The 19,841-nt window shown below is 32.9% G+C and overlaps 2 protein-coding genes across 2 annotated transcripts; both read right to left on the bottom strand.

The window, feature by feature from the left end:
• Positions 1–1,132: 1,132 nt before the first annotated feature.
• Positions 1,133–4,969, bottom strand: LOC21386918 (monocopper oxidase-like protein SKS1). Its single transcript, XM_010107919.2, has 9 exons — positions 4,657–4,969; positions 4,044–4,153; positions 3,653–3,923; positions 3,408–3,546; positions 2,720–3,086; positions 2,177–2,542; positions 2,013–2,091; positions 1,698–1,897; positions 1,133–1,618 (listed from the first exon to the last, which is right to left on the bottom strand). Exons 1-9 carry the CDS (start codon positions 4,807–4,809, stop codon positions 1,519–1,521), a joined length of 1,785 nt encoding a protein of 594 aa, XP_010106221.1. The 5' UTR covers positions 4,810–4,969; the 3' UTR covers positions 1,133–1,518.
• An 8,025-nt stretch (positions 4,970–12,994) lies between these two features.
• LOC21386919 (acid beta-fructofuranosidase 1, vacuolar) lies at positions 12,995–18,639 on the bottom strand. The gene is made up of 7 exons (XM_024172119.1): positions 18,034–18,639; positions 17,833–17,841; positions 15,022–15,878; positions 14,406–14,567; positions 14,073–14,293; positions 13,851–13,938; positions 12,995–13,370 (listed from the first exon to the last, which is right to left on the bottom strand). Exons 1-7 carry the CDS (start codon positions 18,446–18,448, stop codon positions 13,167–13,169), a joined length of 1,956 nt encoding a protein of 651 aa, XP_024027887.1. The 5' UTR covers positions 18,449–18,639; the 3' UTR covers positions 12,995–13,166.
• Positions 18,640–19,841: the final 1,202 nt, after the last annotated feature.

The following is a 19,841-nucleotide window of genomic DNA, read 5'->3' on the forward strand; positions in this document are numbered from 1 at the left end:
TAAACATAATGCGTATGTACAAGTGTTCAAGCAAAAATAATACAAAATGCAAAGTCAAAAGTGGTTAACTTAACGAACCTACTCTATGGCCCAAGATAGTTGCTAATGGCCCAAACCAATCCCTTCGGTTGAAGAGACAAAGTGAACAAAAGCCTTCTTAATTTCACCGATTCGAGTTTTTAATTTTAGATTTTTACAGTAAAAAAATTTTAAAAAATATCACATTAATTTTTTTCTGCTACAGTACTCTCAGAAAATGTTACATCTCAACTCGAATTAAAAATTCGAATCTGCGAAGTGAATGAGGTAAAAAAAAAAATTTTAAAAAGAAATTACAGAAAATTAAGATATTTAGACAATATTTCATGACTTTTAAGGTTAGATTGACTTTTTTTTATGGGTACTAAAACTATTATAAAATATACCATAGTGACATTATTTAAGTTTTGTATACTAAGCAAAATTATGTTTGTACTTTTGTGAATTTGTTTCAGTATTTTTAGATTTCTGTGACAGTTTTGTTGTTTTTTTTGTATATATTTATAATTTTTATGGATTTTAATATTTTTAAATATCTTTGACTATGGCATTTCTGTAGCAGTGTATGTTTTCTTGCATATGTCAGCCTAAAACTTGTGGTGTTTCTATTAAGTGCCCAAATTAGTAGGCACGCCTTTTACTGTTTTACATGTTCTCAGTTTTTTTTTTTTTTTTTTTAATTTATGGATACATGTTCTCAGTTTTACATCACAACTTTATGTGGTTTGAATTTTTACCACAGTTCGTAAATCTTTGACTAGTTTATTTATATAGTACAAATATGAAGTTCCAATATATATGTGGTATAAAATCTACAAATCCTAATATAATTTTTTTTTTTTTTTGGTAACATTCCTCAAAATTTTTCAACTAATTAGGTGAATCCTAGCAATAGATTTCGTATTGATCATTATTTCTTCTTTTGATAATTTCATCATCATCATATGTGTTCCGCAGATTAAAAGTAATATATATCTTGTTTTTACAGCTGCATAACATGCAGTAAAGAGTTCATAAAAGAAGCTGTATAAGCAAGAAGGGAAGAGAAGGAATCGTTTTTGATCATTTCATCATCATCATATGTGTTCCGCAGATTAAAAGTAATATATATCTTGTTTTTACAGCTGCATAACATGCAGAAGAGTTCATAAAAGAAGCTGTATAAGCAAGAAGGGAAGAGAAGGAATCGACTGCATTGGGAGAGGGTTAACAATCAGCAAGAGTATGTAAAAGTTAAAAAAGTGCACAAAGAATGGACCCCGAAATTACAAGTAATGGCTAAAGCAACCCTGGACATTAAAAATGAAAGAAATGTCATTTAAAACAACAAAAATTGCACTAAAATTCCATATTTTTTTGCCTTCCTAAACTAGACTTGTATTGTAAAACCCAACAGCACAACACACTGCAGTCCGCAGGTGAAGAGTTGCCTCTGCCTGGCCGGAGCTGTGAAAACTTCTCATCAATCATAGATAAACATCAGCTAAAAGTAAAAGCCAAAAACGCAATCAGTAGAGTCAAGAAGAGCCTCGAGTGTTCCCTGAAAGTTGACGCTGCAGAAGAGCTGTGTTTCTGGTCCCTGAAATACCAACAAAACAGGGTTAAAACTTCGGTCAAGTGTGATTAGGAAGGGGAAGAGAGATTACTTGAATACATACTTCTGCAAATTAGCAAGTGCACCACAGTATAGAGCATTATCCGGAGCAGCAAACTCCGTCTCACCATTTTCTTCTGGATTGACAATTTTCATGTATGTTTCTTGGCCTAGATACCATCTGTCAAGGTTTTCTGCTCTAATATTCCACACTCCAACATTGTCAAGAGAGATGAGAACCGCTGTCCATCCCCCAGGGAAGACCTAAATTGTAGTCACGCAGAAATATATTTGTGTATGATCAGGATCTCATATTTTCTATCTCTTCGAATGGATACAACCGAGGGAAAAAAATCAAGATGGAAAACGAAAAACAAACCTGTGTAGTGCAGCGAGAAATTGCATCCCACTTGTTATATCTACCTCTACTCTCCTCCGTCCAATTCCCATAATCCATCCTAAATGCAGATATCAAATTCTTCATTAGACTCGAACATTTGAGGAAAACAAATATTGCAACTGCAAGTATGAATAAACTCTTACCCGACAACGAAAAAGGAATAGCCATCGATATGAAAACTCTGCATCACTGTGTCATTGTTTTGAAACACGACTTCAATGAATCCCTTGTATGTAGCATTGATGACGGATATGTCTTTTCGAGGTGATCTATTAAGTGGCTTGCTTGGGAAATCAAGCTTATAAACTCCTTTAACATTATGCTTGTCAGCAAGCCTTATTGGTGTATTAGGATTGACAAAAGAGATCCCATTCAGTGCAGCCCGAAGAGTCCCATTGATCGTCAATGGCGGCACACTCTTTAGCACATATGTATCGGTGATATTAATCGAACCATAGTGAAATGAACCCTGTGGATTAGGGCGAGCTCCACTCGCAGAACCATTTTGCCTGAAATTGTAAGAGCAGGAGACTTTAGACAAATTAACCAGTAACAAATAAACTGCAAAAAGAGATCAACACTAAAACCAAATCTTTAGGTCATCCATGAATATTTCTATTTCCTATCCATTGAGATTTGATGATACGAAGTGAAGCTCTTGAAGAGATAAAGTTACAAGAACAAACCTGACACTGATCGCCTGATTCAGTGACCATGTTTTGTCATAGACGTCATTTGGACCCTCGGGGAGAGGACCACTGACTGGACCTCGCGAATTAGAATAGTGCAGGACGGCAACACCAGTGACCCTTTGCCAAAGAGATTCATTCACAAACCTGGCACTTGCCACAATATAGTAATCAGAACTGGCATTCTGATCCATGGTAACCAGAAAAGAGTAGGACTGCCCAACATGAATATCGAAGTTGGAATAATTTTGTTGCATTGTGTAATGCCCCTCTGCTTCAGCCAAAACTAGATTGTGATTCTGAATTCTGAAATTCAAACTTGTAGAAATTCCAACGTGGTGGACACGAAGTCGATAAGTTTTGCCTGCGAAACATAACAACATTTCAAACAATTGGCCATAAAACATGTGAATAGTAGACTGCAAAAATAGTAACAAAAACAAAAAAGGAGGAATAGAAATCTTAGATCAACCATGCAATGATAATATGATCTATGTTGCAGCTAGAAAAGAAGGCGGTTAAGACACAAAAGAAATTATCAGCATATAAGAAAGGTTCAAACATGAGATTATTTGGTCAAGGTGCTCAGAGACACATAAAACGCCAAGAAAAAAAATGAGGAAAAAAAATTCAAATTTGGAAATAGAAAAATACATAAACCCTTCTCCAGACTTATAAAACATACCCGGCTCAACATTAATAGTTTCATAATCGATGCCCTCAGGCACAAGCGTAGTATTGTAACGAAACGGCCCTTTTCCATTGATGAGAACACCGTCGGGCATCCCAAGATCATTTCCAGCATCTAAGGCCTTCCGTAATGCCTGAAATTCAGAATGAGATTGTGCATTATTCCTCAGTCCTGCCATCCTAACTTCATTGTTCTCAAAGTGACAATATCAACAGAATAACAATGCAAAGAAAACTAACCGTGTGGTTCTGCGTATACCAGTCCCCGATAAAGATTTCGATATCCCCATCAGGCTGTGCAAAGGGAATCGCAATCACAGGGCGATTATTGGCGACAAAGGGACCAAAGCCACCTGCTGCTCTCTGGAAATTGAGAGACGGGAAGTAAAAAAAACTACCAATCTGGTCCTTCACTTGAAAGTCATAAGTCCAATTCCATTTCGGAGGAATAGGACAGTTGGTCCCAAGAACACCATCTTGCCATGAATCGCGTCGCATTTGAATTCCAGACCTATCAGAATCATCCACTCAATACATCTCAAAAACTTTCCACTCTCCCAATATGAAAACCAAATGGCGTGGGGAAAAAGAAAACAAGTAAAATGGTTGGTGTTCTCAACTCAAAACCTACCAAGTAATCAAGAGATCCTCATCCAATTCATTAAACACGTTAACAATGACATTGTAGTTTGTGGTGGCGTTAATACGAGGTCCGGGAAACTTATCATTAACTGCTATAACCTGCCATCGAAAAAAAAAATCCAATGAAAATAGGTAGATAAGAATCACATTATACCTATTTTGTTCACGCCTACTCAAAATCAAGTATACTCTTAATCCAACTATTTTCACTTCAACCAAAAACAGGTGAATTGAATTGCCATTCATTACAAGAATTGTTCTGGGAAACGGTGAGAATAACTAAATTAATATACCAAAAATACACAGAAAACTAAACGTTCATAACACCCCTTGTCTTTTTCAGTGAGGAGATTAATTCCAGAATCAAAAATCAATCAAACAAAATAACATCTTCGGCCAAGAGCAGCAAAAAATTACGAAACGAAAATTACTTATGCACACTAAACCAGCAGATTGAATCCAAAAGCTTCCACGAGTCCGATAACCCAGACACGAAACGAAAATCATACCCAAAAATAGGTTTGTCAATTTGTTTTACCGCTCAAAAGAAAACTAAGAAAGCAGAAAAAATGGAGTATGAGAGAGAGAGAGAGAAAAGAAACCTGTTGCTTAACGCCAAGAGGAGAGACGGTGATGTAAGAGAAATGGAACTCGTAGGAAATGGTGGGGTCGGCGGCGAAGCAGAGATTCGCTGAAAGCAGAGCAATGTGAACGAAGACACACAGCAGAAGAGAAGAGGACTGAGACAGAGCCATCGCAAACTGCAACGAGAAAAGAAAAACCAAAAAAAAAAAAAAACCGAATTCTATGAAATGGCTTCTTTTCTTCACATTAATCAAATGGAGGCGAAAAGACAGAGAGTCTCAGTGAGGGTTTTAGAGAGAGAAAGAGAGAGGTTGTTTTGTGTTCCTTTTGAGAATGAGTTTTTTCTCTTCGTCCGAAGAGAGAACTATAATGCCACAGTACTCCCACACGGCGTTTTCTTAAACCTCTCCGTTTTACTAAGCGCGTTTGGTCACCGTTTACTGGCTCAGCCCGTCTGGTTTTTAACTGCTAATTATTACGATATTTTTTTCATTTATTTATCTATGTCATTAACATTTAAGTGGTTTGTTTTAGAATTTGAATCATGATTCTCACTCTGTTATAGTATTTTTTTTTCATAAAAAAATTTAAATAAAAAATTTTTGCTAATAAATTCTCTTACAAAATTTAAATTTAGAATTAGAATCACTAATTTAAATGTATGAACCATAAAAATTATTAATCTAAAAAATACTTTTGTTAATTCTATTACTGCATATAACATATGCGGTCAATTAAATGGACATTGGATTGTAAAAGAAGTCAATAGCTCAAATGTCATTTCGGTTTCTACGCATGATCTTAAAACTTTTTAATGGACACACATTTTTTTAGTAAAATATTTAGGAAAGAAAAAAATAATGGAACGTGTTTTTTTTTCTTTTTGAAGGCGTGGAGCGTATAGTTTCAGGCCCTGTTCATTTCGCTGATTCGAGTTTAGAATTCGAGTTTTGATACAGTAAAAAGCTCTCACAAACAATCACATCTAACTTTTTTGCTACAGTAAAAAGCTCTCACATAAAATCACATCTCAACTCGAATTAAAAACTCAAATCAGCGAACTAAACGGGCCCTCAATTGAGAGTAATTAACGTCTTTTTAATCAGTAAAAAAAATTAACGTCTTTTGATAGAATCACTTTTTTTTATAAGTATGCGACCTCAGTTGTTCTTTCAAATTTAAGAAACTATAATTTCAAAATATATATATATACACACACATATGCTTTTCTGAATATTAAGAAATTTCCAGAAAAAAAAGAAAAAAAAACACTGATGAGATATTTAGGCCTCGTTCACTTCGCGGATTCGAGTTTTCAATTCGAGCTGAGATGTGATATTTTGTGAGAACTTTTTACTGTAGCAGAAAAAGTTAGATGTGACATTTTATGAGAGCTTTTTACTGTAAAAATCTAAAATTAAAAACTCGAATCGGTGAAATGAACGAGGCCTTAATCTGTCCTCGTGAAGAACAATGTTGAAAAAATAAAGATTAAAAAATGGGGGGGAGAGAGACAAATTTTGGCTTAAAGTTTGAATAACCGGCTATAGCCGATCTCAGTCTCAGGTCGAGGTGGATGGCGACAGCTAAGAATCAGCCGTGGCCCACAGAAACCAAAAAAACTGCATAAGTTTCGGCGTTTGGCGCTCTCTCTCTCTCTCTCTCATGAGATTTTCTAACGTTCAGATTTTCTGAAAAGCGTCCCACATGGCCCAGCTTTGGCCCACATTCAATAACCAGAAAAAAAAAAAAAAAAAAAATATATATATATATATATATTTAAAGGTTTATCCATCTTACCCGGATTCAATTTTTTTTCCCGTTTTAATTTTCCATTCGCCTTTTTCTTTTTTTGGGTGTGTGAACAAAAAAAGAATACTTTTTTAAGGTAATCCGTCTATTAATCAAATTTCCATAAAATAATGATACTATTTTCCTTTTTTTTTTTTTCCTTCCTAGAAGTTAATAGTCTTTTTTGTGTCTTTCGTATGGTTCCTTACGTGGAAAAAGAATAGAATCGACAAGAAGCATCAGATTGTAGATGCATAAATGCAAATGTACAAATTAATATTTTCCTTCTAAGTTATGCCAAACCTAAAAACAAGACCATATTCAAGTCAACCATTAACGTATGCAAAATCTCCAGTATATATATATTCTTAAGAAAGAAGTTATCATTCTATCACATGTCTTTTCTTTAGTCCTTTATATGGGTTATCCTATCTCACAAAGACCAAAATATTGATTCAAAAATACATTAAGAAAAGGATTTCTAACAGTGCCCAAAGCGTTGGTTTAATCTTATTTCTTAAACAATAAGAAAAGTCATCGATAATAATTTAATTTTATCCTTTCATGATCTTCAAAATCTTTAGCCTCTTGAATTTTATTTCCTGGGGTAACCCTCGTGGTTCTCCCTAACCAACCTAAAATAGGAGATAGAGTTGGAAAAATAAGTGAGGACAGACATATTACTTTAGATTTTTAAAAGGGGCTCTATAGTTTTAAATTAATTTTTAGGTGGCAAAACTACAAATTTTAGTGAAATATACATACAAAATAAAAATAAAAATAAATAAATAAGATGGCCGCCTACCCTCGACCAGGTGTAACACCACTCTTGCATAGGGAAAAAAAAAAGAAAAAAAAAAAAAAAAGAAGAAGATAAGCATTGCTTAGTTCATTCTTAAACGGTTGATTGTTACATCCACGAGCATTTAATTTACACCTATCTTTTTTTAACTCTACATATTGTCTTTTCTGCACATTTCAATATTATCTATATATAAGTTGTAAAAATAATATATTTTTTGGACAATGATATGGTAGAATTCAATGGTGGAAGACAGCTTTTATATATGGAGTATTCGTGGGACTAAGGTTTTCTGGCAACATGTGCAACTATGCTCTTCTATTAAGATGGCAGACTTGCAACCCACAATTCCCTTTTATTATATTTAATTTCTAACATTTTATTTTAAATTTACAAAATAAATAACTTTGCATTATTGGAATTGGTCAACGAAATTATTAATCATGTAGCTAACGAATAGAGTGTCAGTGTGTTCAACAGAGATGAAAATAGAGGGGATATAGTGATAGAGGATAAAGCACAATTTCTTGAAATTGTGCAATATATATAAATCATAAATAATTAATTAAGAAGTTCTTAAGGCAATAATGACGATCTGGTTTAAGTTGTCATAATAGGTAAAGATGTTGGCGTATTGGTATATATTAAGTTGATGGGGGTTTATTAAGAGAACACTAATTGTGTTCTCTTAATGCGGTTTCCACTTTCTTTATTATTTGTTCACTTTCATGCTTTCACTGTCAATGGTGGAATTTTCATTCAGGGTCGGGCGTGTTTTGTACTTATTGCTTGGATTTCCCAATTGATCTTAAAATTGGTCATGGAAAGTTTAATGGTTAAAATGGAAACGCTGGTCAATAGTTATAATTATTGGTTTTGCCACTTTGATGGGCGTGTTTGTTCTTTTTCTGTGTTTGGGAATCATTATGGCTATCTTGAAACATCTCATAAAAAAAATAAAGTTAATGACTATTTTTGTTTACTACAATTTTTGCTTATCGTATTCGACATGCATCTTGTTGTGTGCAAGATATACAATAAGATATGCAAAAAGAAAATATATACATATATATTTTAAAAGAACTAACAAGGACCTTCAAATTTAAAATAAAATAAAAAAAGAACTAACCAGTTAGTGAATGAATGAATGCTTGTGTATCATAAGATTGTTATGGACCTGTGTCAGATTTACACACTTTTTTTTCAGTCAGACACAAGGGAAAACCATCATTTCCAAGCGTGTCACAATCTTCCATTTTAGTGTAGTGTATTCCACACACCAATACTAATTCAGAGGGAAAATATGGCAATCATAGTAGAACACTTCCAACTCCCTACATTGTAAATTCGAGCACTTTTGTAAAAATGACTTAATACAAAAATTTTATCGGTAAAATAACTTTTTAAAACTTTTTATTTATAAAATGACTATGAAACGGAAAAAAAAAAAAAAAAAAAAATGATTGTCTTTTATAAACGGTCGTTCTTTACAAGATTAAATAAGGTCATTTTGTCAATTTTACTTTGTTAAATAGTCACTAGCAAATTTTTCTGTAAAGTCCAATTTGTCCTTTTGCTGATTTCGATTATATCGCTGATTTCATAGGATATACATATATATATATATATATATATATATATATATAACTAGCTTGCACATGGTCTACGTACCACGTTGAAGCAAATTTGTTATATCATTATATATTTTTTTTAGTTTTTATCTTTTCTGATCATCATGTAGGATCAAACCGTTGATTACTGCAATATGTTGTTTGAAGTTTTCTGCATTACTGATAAAATGGCAGTGCCACATTTTTCAGTTATTAAACCAGCGTATAATTATACAATTTAATTTACAGATCCATTTTTGTTCCATCCAGCTACAGTGCGTATATTAGGGTATACGCTGGTGCAACCTATAAGTTACTGGCTTTTAACAAGTTGGTTTTTTTAAAGGTTTATAACTAATTTTCATTTAAATTTTCTCTTAAAATATATATATATAGTACTACATGTATATATATATATATATGCCTTTTAAATAAGAAGAAATTTGGGAGTTCGAGTTTAATTTCATGACTTCTATCGCAAGCATGGGTTAAGGTAATATTTATTTCTCTTTTCTGTTTCTAAAGGAATATTCAAGACGTAATGGCTTAATCATTTAGATATATTTGTTAAGTTTTTTTTTTTCTTAAATAAAGTTCTTTTATTCATTAAGTGCGAGTATAGTATACTAGAAGGTTTTTTTTTTAAATAATAATAATAATAATAATAGAGGGAAAAAAAAAGCTACTGATTCCAGAATGCTACTGAAAAGGAAACACTTTCTAGTAATTTCTAGTTCCTATTCAACAAAAGGATTGCTAGTCAAAACTGTATGCATGCAATGGATCCTTATCGTCAGCTTTAACTGCCTTCCTAAATATTGAGGACAATACTCTCGGTTAAATAAGAATTCTGGAATCATTTGCACTGCAACAAAAAGGAAAAAAAAAAAAATAGAGAAATTACAGATGCTTATAGAATACTTATGATTTATCCAAAAAGAAGAAAACAACAACACAAAAGACAATGTGCTTATAGGCGAGAAAAAAAAAATAAAAAAAAAAGTGCATATACACACATTAAAGCAAAGTCAAATGTATACACACAAAAGACAATGTGCTTAAGTATGGTTGTCTTAAAAATAACAAACTAAAAGAAATTATTATTATCTGTTTTGTCATATGTTAGGGACATGGTCGCGTAAGTTGAGGATTGATTGGTTGGACTTGGGCGACCAAAGATATCATGTGGCGGTTCAAGAAAAAAGTCAAATGTGATAAAAAAAATTAAAAAAAATTTAAAAAAAAAACTATAAGATTGCTAAGTAACGGTCTGAATGGCAGATTTGAAGAATATTTTAATTAAAGATAGGAGTAGTGGCACATGACATGAAACCCAGTCTTACACCATTGTAGCCAAAAAAAAAAAAAAAGTGCATTGTTGAGTACTATTTGACAAAGGTAGTTTTTGAGGTTTGAGAAAGAAAAAGTTTGAGGATTATGTTAGTAAGTAGTTCAGAAGCATGAAAAGGAGAAATAAGAAATTGGTAGTTAAAAAATTCCTAAGACCATTATATGACTTTTGTACGAATTGAAATCTAATTTGAGATAGTTGATTTGAATTTTTAATTTGAGTTGAGATGTGATTTTATATGAAAGTTTTTTACTGTAATAAAATAAATTATATGTGATTTTTTATGAAAACTTTTAACTGTAATAAAATTAAAATTAAAAACTCGAATTATTGAAATTAATAAGACTTTAATTTCATGAATTTAGAATCATAATTCAGAAATATTCTTAATTTATGTGTATTTTTTATTAAAAAAAATACTATAACAAATTACAAACTATAATTTAAATAAAAAAAATATTATAACAAATTACAAACTATAATTTAAATTATGGTACGAATTCACTAAATGCATATTTATGTTTTATCTATACACCAATATCTTTCGTTTTACTTTTCTTTTGGAGCCATGATTTCGTCATTTTTCTGTTGAAATCAAGAAGTTTTCTGTTTTCTCCGTTTATTGGCGGAGTTATTTTCTCTTTTTTTTAAGCTGCAAAGGGCAGGCGAAGTTTTCTCTCCCTCTCTCTCTCTGGCTGAGAAAGGTCAGATTGAAGTTTGTATCCATAGCTACGGGGGAAGAACCATAAATACAAAATATAAAAGATGGCCATAGGTCGGTTTGCTTTGAATTTTGTACTAGATAATAATACATATACGCATTTTGACAATCAACAATTCAATATGGTCCCCAATTAAATTATCAACAAATATGGTCCCCAGTTTTCGTTTCTTATAGTTTAGTACAAAACTTACTTTAATAACATTCTAAGATGTTCACTGTAATCGTTGATTCATGATTCAAAACTAAGGGTAATAATTCGTATCACGTGTCACGTATCGTATTTTGGTCGATTTTTTAAAAAATTTACAGTCAACTTAAATACAATATGTGGCACGAATTTTAAAAAAAAATCACAATACGAACACGATATGATTACTTTACAGGTTGACACGATGCGACGTAAAAATTATCCGTAACACAAAATTGACCCGTGAACCCGAAATTGACACAAAAATTATATACTTTTCTTTAGTTTTTTTACATATTAGAAATAATTTAAAATCCATAACACACTAAAATACAATAACATCCATCAAAATTAAGCAAATAATGTTATAAGATTTTGAGTATAACTATCATGATATCGCAAGTTCATAATAAAATCTAAAATATGTAATGAAAAATATATGGTTTTTAGTTTTTCACGAGTTTCGTGTCGTTTTCGGGTTAGGTGGGTCCAAGCCGAAATTGATCTGTGTTTTTTGGGTCGACACAATTCTAACCTGAACATCTTTTTTCTCAACCCTAACCCGCGAAATTCGTGTCGTTTTCGCATCGTGTTGTCGTGTAATGGCCCATATTGTCGGCCAAATTCAAAACCACCTTTTTGGATTATTCTCACTGGTGCGCTTGAACTTTGAGGTCATTTCTAGTTTGCTCTCTGAACTTTAAAAACTCAAACCTTGCATTCTAAACTTTGAATTGTTCTCACTTAACCTCTTTTATTGTAATTTCTGTTAAAATCTGACGAAAAAAGAGAGAATTAAGTGTGGTCATGTGATTTTTATCTTTTATTTTAATAGAAAGACCACATGATTGCGTTATTCTTTTTTTTCTATTTGGATTTAACAAAAATTGTAACAGAATGAGTTAAGTGGAAATAATTTAAAGTTCAGAGTCCAAATTTTAAAAGATAAAATGAAAGTTTTTAAAGTTTAAAAGGAAAATTGAAAATAATTTTAAAGTTTAAGGGCCATAGTAATAATAATTCTTTTTTTTTTTTTTACTTTTTATATTGCTTCATTTTCTCACCTTTTATTAAAAAATAAAAAACAAACAAATCAAAATGCCTCTTCTATTTGTCATCGCACATCCATCTGTAGCCCAATCCATGGTAGTGGGCATGTACTCATGTAAACTGTTGGAAAAATACTGACATACTGGTCCGCGAAACACATGAAAAAGTACAGCTTCAGCAAATCAAATTCCCACATTTTTTTTTTAATTGACATGGATCCAGTCAGACCAAGAAAGAATGACTTTAAAAGAATATATTGATAGTAATATCCGCACACTTTGTTGCTACAATAAATATAAACCTCTTCACTTGGCCACAGACAATATTAGGCAATTGACATCAATATTTGGATCCACCAAATTGTAAGAATCCATGTTTGGATCCACCAAATTGTCCGGTTGATTTTAATCAAGTTCTGAGTCATGTGGATCTTGATTCGGAATCAACTTCCCCTTGATTCAGCCCAACTGCAATTAAGCTTACAGTACAGAAACAATGGAGTAGTTGTGTGGGTGATGACAGCTGGAAAGCTGAAAAGCGTACGACCTTTTTTTTCCCCTTGTTTATATATATTTCTCATTGTTACGCTCATGTGTTTGTAGGATTTATTTTTAAAATATATATATATAATTAATCATTTTTATTTTAATATGACACGTTAAAATTAAAAAAATTATAGTTAGCTTATTATAATTTTGAGTTATAATTATTTGTATAATTTTTTTTAGTCCTTCATTTTTTTAATTATATCACGAATTATATTTATTATATAATTTTTTAAATTACATTTATTTTGGTCATGATTCAAATTCAAAAAAGAAGACAATCAAACACTGGTTCGAATCACATTCAAGTTAGAATCAGAATCATGCATATACACATCCAAACGAAAGTTCTAATCACTCTGAATCATAATTCAAATCATAAAATCGTGATTCTGAATCAAATGACTCAAATCACTTTAATTTCAATCCTTATACCAAACGGACCCTTAGACACTGTAAGCAACTTTTCACTGGAAATGGTCCAATGGGAAAGGGTGAATAAATGCTGAATTCAGTTGCCAAATCTTGAGGGTGGCCTTAACAGTCGCTCCGGTGGCATTGTTGAACAAAAATAGGCGGGCTGCGCCGTAAATGGCTTTCGTCGGATAAATCCGTGACGTTATAACTCTCCTTCCTCCTTGAGCAAAACTTTCCACAATTGAATGATCAACCTGATTCCATATCAACATTTTAGTTTGAAAAGTTGGAGTTACACAATTTATGCTTTTTATTGGAATTGTCTAGTAAAAACTTAGGCTGTGTTTGGAATTGATCCTGTTTTTATTTTTCGCATTTTTTTAGAAAGAAAAAATGAAAACGTTTCTAAAACGGCGTTTGGCGTAATAAAGACAAAAAATAAAAATGAAAACGATTTTTTAATTTAGAGTAAAATAAGAGGGAAATGAAAAATAACTTTTAGTCATTTTTTATTTTCATTTTCATTTTTTCTTCTCTCGAAGAGAGAGAGACATTAATGAGTTTTTTTACACTGAAAATAATCTCTTAGTAAAACCTTCAATCATATTTTTAAAAATGATTTCTGTTTAAGATTGAAAACGTTTTTATTTTCGTACAAAAAATAAAAACATCTTAGAACGAGTTCTAAACACGTTCTTAGTGTTGAGGTTTTACGGTGATTATTTTTCACTTACCAATACTCTCATAGAGAGTTTTTCACCGTCCAGCACAGGAACTGGGCTTCCATAAACTAGTTTAAAAACATCAGTAGCCTTGGATGACCTGCATTAGCATAACGACATCAAATGACATCACATTTAGTTTCAAGATAAACCAAAGTAAACATCAAATTAAAAGTGAAATTTGTTTTGAAAAAAAGAAAAAGAATGGTAATGAAATGAGACAACGTAACGAACCTTGTTTCATCTGCGCAGAAATAAGTCTTTGCATTACCATGTGAATTGGAAGGGCGAAAGTAGATTGGGGTCAGCTCTGAGAGTTCGTCGTCCGCGAGAACTAGAATACCAAATGGTCCGAGTTTGTTCCTGTCTACGGCACCATCACCGCAACCGGAGATATCATTGCCGGTCTCCTTTGATTCCGACGATTCTACTTCGAAATCGACAAATATGTCCAACTGCCAAACAATTTAAGTAAAAAAAAAATCCATATTAAGTAGGAATTAAATTATGAATTATGAATATATGATATTGTAGTGGAATTAATTAGCTAAATATTATAGACACAACCTGTGTGGCTGTTCCAACATCTAGTGGCACAACTGTTCCGGGTTCAACCACGACTTCAGTGAAATTGTTACTGCTTAATCTCAAGCTCTCAATCTCTTCCACTGGCCATTGAAGTATGTTTGTTCCAGTCTTATTGTCAAACAACACAGTTCTTGGGATTGTCTGCACCATGTAACAATAAATTATCTGGCTAATTATTAAGGACACAAAATAAAACTTCCAAATTACCGGAAGTATATAACCAAGTGAATCATATGAGATTTGCATTTACTTGTTTATTATTCCGTCACGTATATATACAAATACCAAGTGATGTTTTAGAAACATAATGTATGAGAACTGTGAAGTATGAAAAGGTGATATAACTTTAAGCCCTCAGATTTTAATCTACTTATATTATTATTATTATTATTAGAGAGCGACACGATAAAAAAAATGAATTACCAATTTTCTATTTTAACCATCAGATATATCTCAGAGAAATTATATGTTCTGCATACTTTTTGAATTTGATGTGATTTTGATATGATTCAAAAGTTAGAAATTGATTACGAGAAAAACTCCGTTCTTAATTCTTGTCTACCGTTTAAGTAATTTGTTAAGCAATTATATATACCTGAACGGAGGACCATCCTTTTGCTAGATCAGCATCCTCAGTGTCAGTTTCATTAATCCAACCCCAAAGAATTCTCCTTTCCTTGTTTTGGTCATAAAACGTCTTAGATGCATAATACCTTCCATAATCCAGCTTCAACCCGATTCCCACGTCCTCTTTCGGGTTATCGGGTACCCACGTATCATTCCTCGCAAAATAGGTCCCAATTGCATAGTGATCAACTTTTGTATCATCCAAACTAGCCTTCAACACGTGCTTAACCCCAACACCATTCACAGAGGTGTCTAGACCATTTGACCCGTTTATAGCAACCGGGTAAAAGTCCACACACTCCCACATGCCCGTATCTGGGACCTCATGCAAGTAATGATCCAAGAGCTCATATGTAATAAAGTCATCAGTTCTGTACACAAGTGAAATTCCAGTTTTATTTACCTTTGACCCGAGTGTGACCCGCCATTTCGCATCAGGCCCGATCCATGCAGTGGTCGGGTCACGAAAGTCCTTATACCCAATGCCGGGTGGTGGGACCAAAACCGGGTTTCCATCATATTTGACCCAATTGAGGAGGAGGGGATCAGATAGGTTCGCGGGGTACGCGAGATTTTGGACTTGCACAGATTCATCGGTGGATCCTGTATACAACATTATGATTTTTCCATCGGGGAGAATCGTGGCGGCACCGCTCCAGGCCCCATTGATGTCATACCAATGGTCAGGGACCATGGCAATCGGAAGGTGGAGCCAATGGATTAAGTCCGACGACACCGCGTGGCCCCATGTTATGTTGCCCCAAATAGCCGAATCCGGGTTATATTGGTAGAATAAGTGGTACCAGCCTTTATGAAATAGTGGACCTATAACCATGCAAATTTTTTGCCCATGAAAAAACGTTTATTTCGTCAAAATAGAGTAAAAGAAAAAAAAAAGTCAGTCAAAACTTTAAAAGAGAAACGTTGAATATCACCATGTCAAATATGTGGTTCGTGTTAGAACATAATCATATTAGGAATCTCATGTTATCATGAAAACTGGTAACGAAAACGCTACTTGCATGACATCACGAGGAAAGTGATTACAAAACGTGTTACGTAAATGCAAGCGTTAATAATTGCGTGGGCTAACAATGCTCTATTATTAATACGAAATAATTTTTCTTTCTTTTTTTTTTTTTTGTGAGAAATTCTTGACTACAATACTCAAAAGAAATAAATAAATAAAAAATCACATGAAAGAAGAGCTCAATCCACTTAATTCAACCTTGTTTTATTTTGGGTTGGTGGAAGAAGATGAGGGTGGTAGATGGCACTTGGCAGCATGGCACGTGGAAGTGGTCACGTGCCAATGCTTGCTTGGAAGGTAGCTCGTAGATTCTGGACAAATAAGTGTTACTGTGTAAATGAGACGATGGGACCCACCGCACTTTTAGGATCAGAAGTCTTGATTCTGATTGGTTATAAATGTGGGTTCCACAAGGCCCATGTTTTTATTGGACACTAGTTGCCTGGACAGACACTATGATTTGGCTCCTTCCTACTTACTATCACGCTAGAACTCTCTTGATTGGCATGAAACTCTTAAAGCAATAATTTGAACGGTTTGTTAATTTGAATTTTTAATTTGAGTTGAGATGTGATGTTGTGTGAGAGTTTTTTATTGTAATAAAAAAGTTAAATGTGACTGTTTCTGAGAGCTTTTTACTATAATAAAATTCAAATTCTAAACTCAAATCAGCGAAAAAAAGATGACCTATATCTATTTATCTTTTCAAAGAAAAAAGAGTTTTCCTGAAAAATATTTTATGAGTTTTTTTTATAAACGACAAAATCTACGGAGAAAATCCAAATTTTAACTGTCAGAATTTTGTTACATTTTATTAAATTGTCACGGTTAAAAACTATGTTGTATTGGTATGTTTTTTCTTCCCCAACCTATTAGTTCTCTGAACATTTAGATCGTATTATTATATAATAGATTAACTGAAGAATCTAGTAGTTCAAAATTTAACCGAGATAGGTTTTTATATTATAGTTTAGAGTTCTTCTAATATATTAGTTAGTACATTTTAAAGACACACTTGATGTTAATGCATATTTCTAATACTAGATCGTTTCAAAGTTTTAAAATATATAATATAAATATATAATATAAATATATTCGTCAAATTTTAAATACGTTGATCTGTAAAAAAACAATATATTTGTTTGTAGCATGCTGCATAAATCCTAATTTCCTATAATATATTTTCCTTTGTAATTCCACTATTTATATTATCCTCTGCATTATTGCACTGTACCAGACAACTCTTAAAAATATGATGATAACAAAATTATAGCATCATACAAATAATTAAAAATATAAACATTATGGACCGTGCAAATCAGCAAGATGGATCATGGTCTGATTCGGAATGTCTTAACTCTTATCCTATCCATCAAATTATTTGCAATATCCAACATCATGTAGGGAAGGCTTTGCCTTGAAAACATGTCCAAAGTAAAAATTAAAAGATTTTTTTCTTTCTTTCCCAATATACAAGTAACATTGTATATAGATTCTAATAGATGACTTTTATAAAGAAAGAAAATCAAAATTTGACTTTTAATGAAGAAAAAAAAAATCAATTACAACACGGCAATGGCAGTGGATAAATTTTTCTTAAGATGCAACTACAGCGAACTTGCTAATAAACGAATAAACAAAGATGCGATTAAGTTTAAGAAAAGACAATGACGGTTTTAAGTTTAAGTGATATGACTAATAAGTTTTAATAAGGGAACAAAACGAAGATGCAATTTTGAATTGACTTACCATTAGGATCTGAAGCAGAACCCAGCCAGATGAATATGATCGATTCCACCATGGCCCACCAAAACAAGATTATTGAAAAATGATGAAAAAAAATTCAAAGATATTATTTACAATGAGAAAGAAAATAAAAAACAATTATTGAATTATAAAAAAAAAAAAGTAAAAAGTGAAATACGGGATTAATTAATTGAAACTACCTACCATTCATCCAATTTTTCTGGGGTTGAAAATGGAAAGCAGTTCTTTGCCAAGAAAACATGGCGTTTGTCCAGTTGTACGACAGTTTATCGGAAAAAAAATACGGGTTTGATTTGGCTGAAACGCCTTCAGCCACGCCTCTTGGCTCTGAAAACGACTTGCGTTTTGTATCTTCTGGTACCGCTGCTGTTTCCGAGGGTTGTTGTTGGCTATGTATTTGGTTGGGACTGATTAATGCGACCAACGAGATGAGAAAAACGACAAAGCAAATAGTCGCGGCGAAACCCTTCAAGGGTCGCCGGCCGCGAGGTCCGGCGACGGTGGGGGACTGGTCCGGCAAGGGAGTGTAGTACTCGTCGCCGTGTGCTTCTTCAATGTCATCGTGGCTTGTTGTGTGGGAATTGGGATTGGTTTCCATGTTGTGTGTTGATTGGTCTTTGGAAATGGTGGTGGTGAGAAAATGAAATATTGGATCTTAAATAGAGAGAGAGAGAGAGATGGTGAATGAATGAACTATGACGAACCCATTTTTCTTTAGACTTGTCTCGACGTTTTGGACATGATTGAAAATATTAATTATCGAGGTTTGCATGACGGTGAGGATTAATGTTTACTTTCTCAAAATTAGCTTCCGAGAGAAAGAGTCGAGTAATGGATTATGTGGGGCACAATCTAAAGTTTCAGGACAAGTAAACTGGGTCAAAGTAACAGTACTTAGGTTTCAAATCTTGTGCTTGGTAGTTGGTTTGCAGCGCAAGATCAAATTAATAAAGGGCCGTTTAGTTCACTGATTCGAGTTGAGATGTGATTTTACGTGAGAATTTTTTACTGTAGCAAAAAAGTTAAATGTAATTATTTGTTAGAGTTTTTTACTGTAGCAAAATTCAAATTTTAAACTCGAATCAGTGAAATGAACGGGGCCTAAATAAACAGTCTTTTCTGTGGTGCAAATCTTGTCCTGGCTAACAAGTAACAAGCATTGCCTACTAAACTGTCAGTTAAATACAGTATTAATTGAGCACTTTACACTTGTTTGTGCCGGAGTGGGATGACATGGAAATTTATAAATATAACATGCACCTCAATTTCAAACTGCTAGATATGAAAAGAAATTATTTCAGTTTAGATTTTTTTTTATTTTTTAATATATATTTGGCTTTCAACAGCTTAAATCGTTTCTTTTCGTTATTTCATCAGTTGTCATTTTTTAATCTCATTATAATCTAATTAATCTAGCGAATAACAGTTATACTTATTTCATCTGACAGTTAAAACTTATGGAGTATTTTTTTTTTTTTTCACGACCACCGTATATATAGTATTATTCTTTTAATGTATACCATATGGTTTCTTTTCTTTATTTAATCACGTGACAAAACTCAACATAATTGGGGAAAAAGTTATTGGAGGGTCCACCTAGAAGACGTGGCTGTATGAGCATCACATAGGGTTTTGGATGGGTCATGAACTCGGGTGGTTGTACATTTATAAACTATACGAAGAAAAATAATATCTATTTTTTGAGCATCATACGAAGAATAATAGATGAAAAAAATCAAAGACAGTTACTTTTTTTTTCTTTAATAGTAACTAGATATAAACTAGCCATGTACTCTGTAAATATATATATATATATATATGTATATATAAATACGTGATGGAAGTACTGGAAATAAGCACCTAATGGAGTGAATTTATGGCAGCTAAATTAGAGGTTTGAGAGGTCGTTAAAATTGTGTTGGCGTCTTGTTCCTAGAGGATTAACGTAATTGAGTCATGAGTACTTTAAGCCACTACTGAAAACAAAAACA

The sequence above is a fragment of the Morus notabilis genome, unplaced genomic scaffold (genome assembly GCF_000414095.1).
Source record: "Morus notabilis unplaced genomic scaffold, ASM41409v2 Scaffold303, whole genome shotgun sequence".
Lineage (NCBI taxonomy): Eukaryota > Viridiplantae > Streptophyta > Magnoliopsida > Rosales > Moraceae > Morus > Morus notabilis.

Coding starts and splice junctions, on each gene's coding strand:
- LOC21386918 (XM_010107919.2), bottom strand. CDS start 4,809: ATGGCTCTGTCTCAGTCCTCTTCTCTTCTGCTGTGTGTCTTCGTTCAC. Junction 3,087..3,407: donor AACTATTAATGTTGAGCCGG/GTATGTTTTATA, acceptor TATGTTTCGCAG/GCAAAACTTATCGACTTCGT. Junction 2,092..2,176: donor TATTCCTTTTTCGTTGTCGG/GTAAGAGTTTAT, acceptor ATCTGCATTTAG/GATGGATTATGGGAATTGGA.
- LOC21386919 (XM_024172119.1), bottom strand. CDS start 18,448: ATGGAAACCAATCCCAATTCCCACACAACAAGCCACGATGACATTGAA. Junction 14,294..14,405: donor ATGTTGGAACAGCCACACAG/GTTGTGTCTATA, acceptor ATTGTTTGGCAG/TTGGACATATTTGTCGATTT. Junction 13,371..13,850: donor AACTCTCTATGAGAGTATTG/GTAAGTGAAAAA, acceptor ATATGGAATCAG/GTTGATCATTCAATTGTGGA.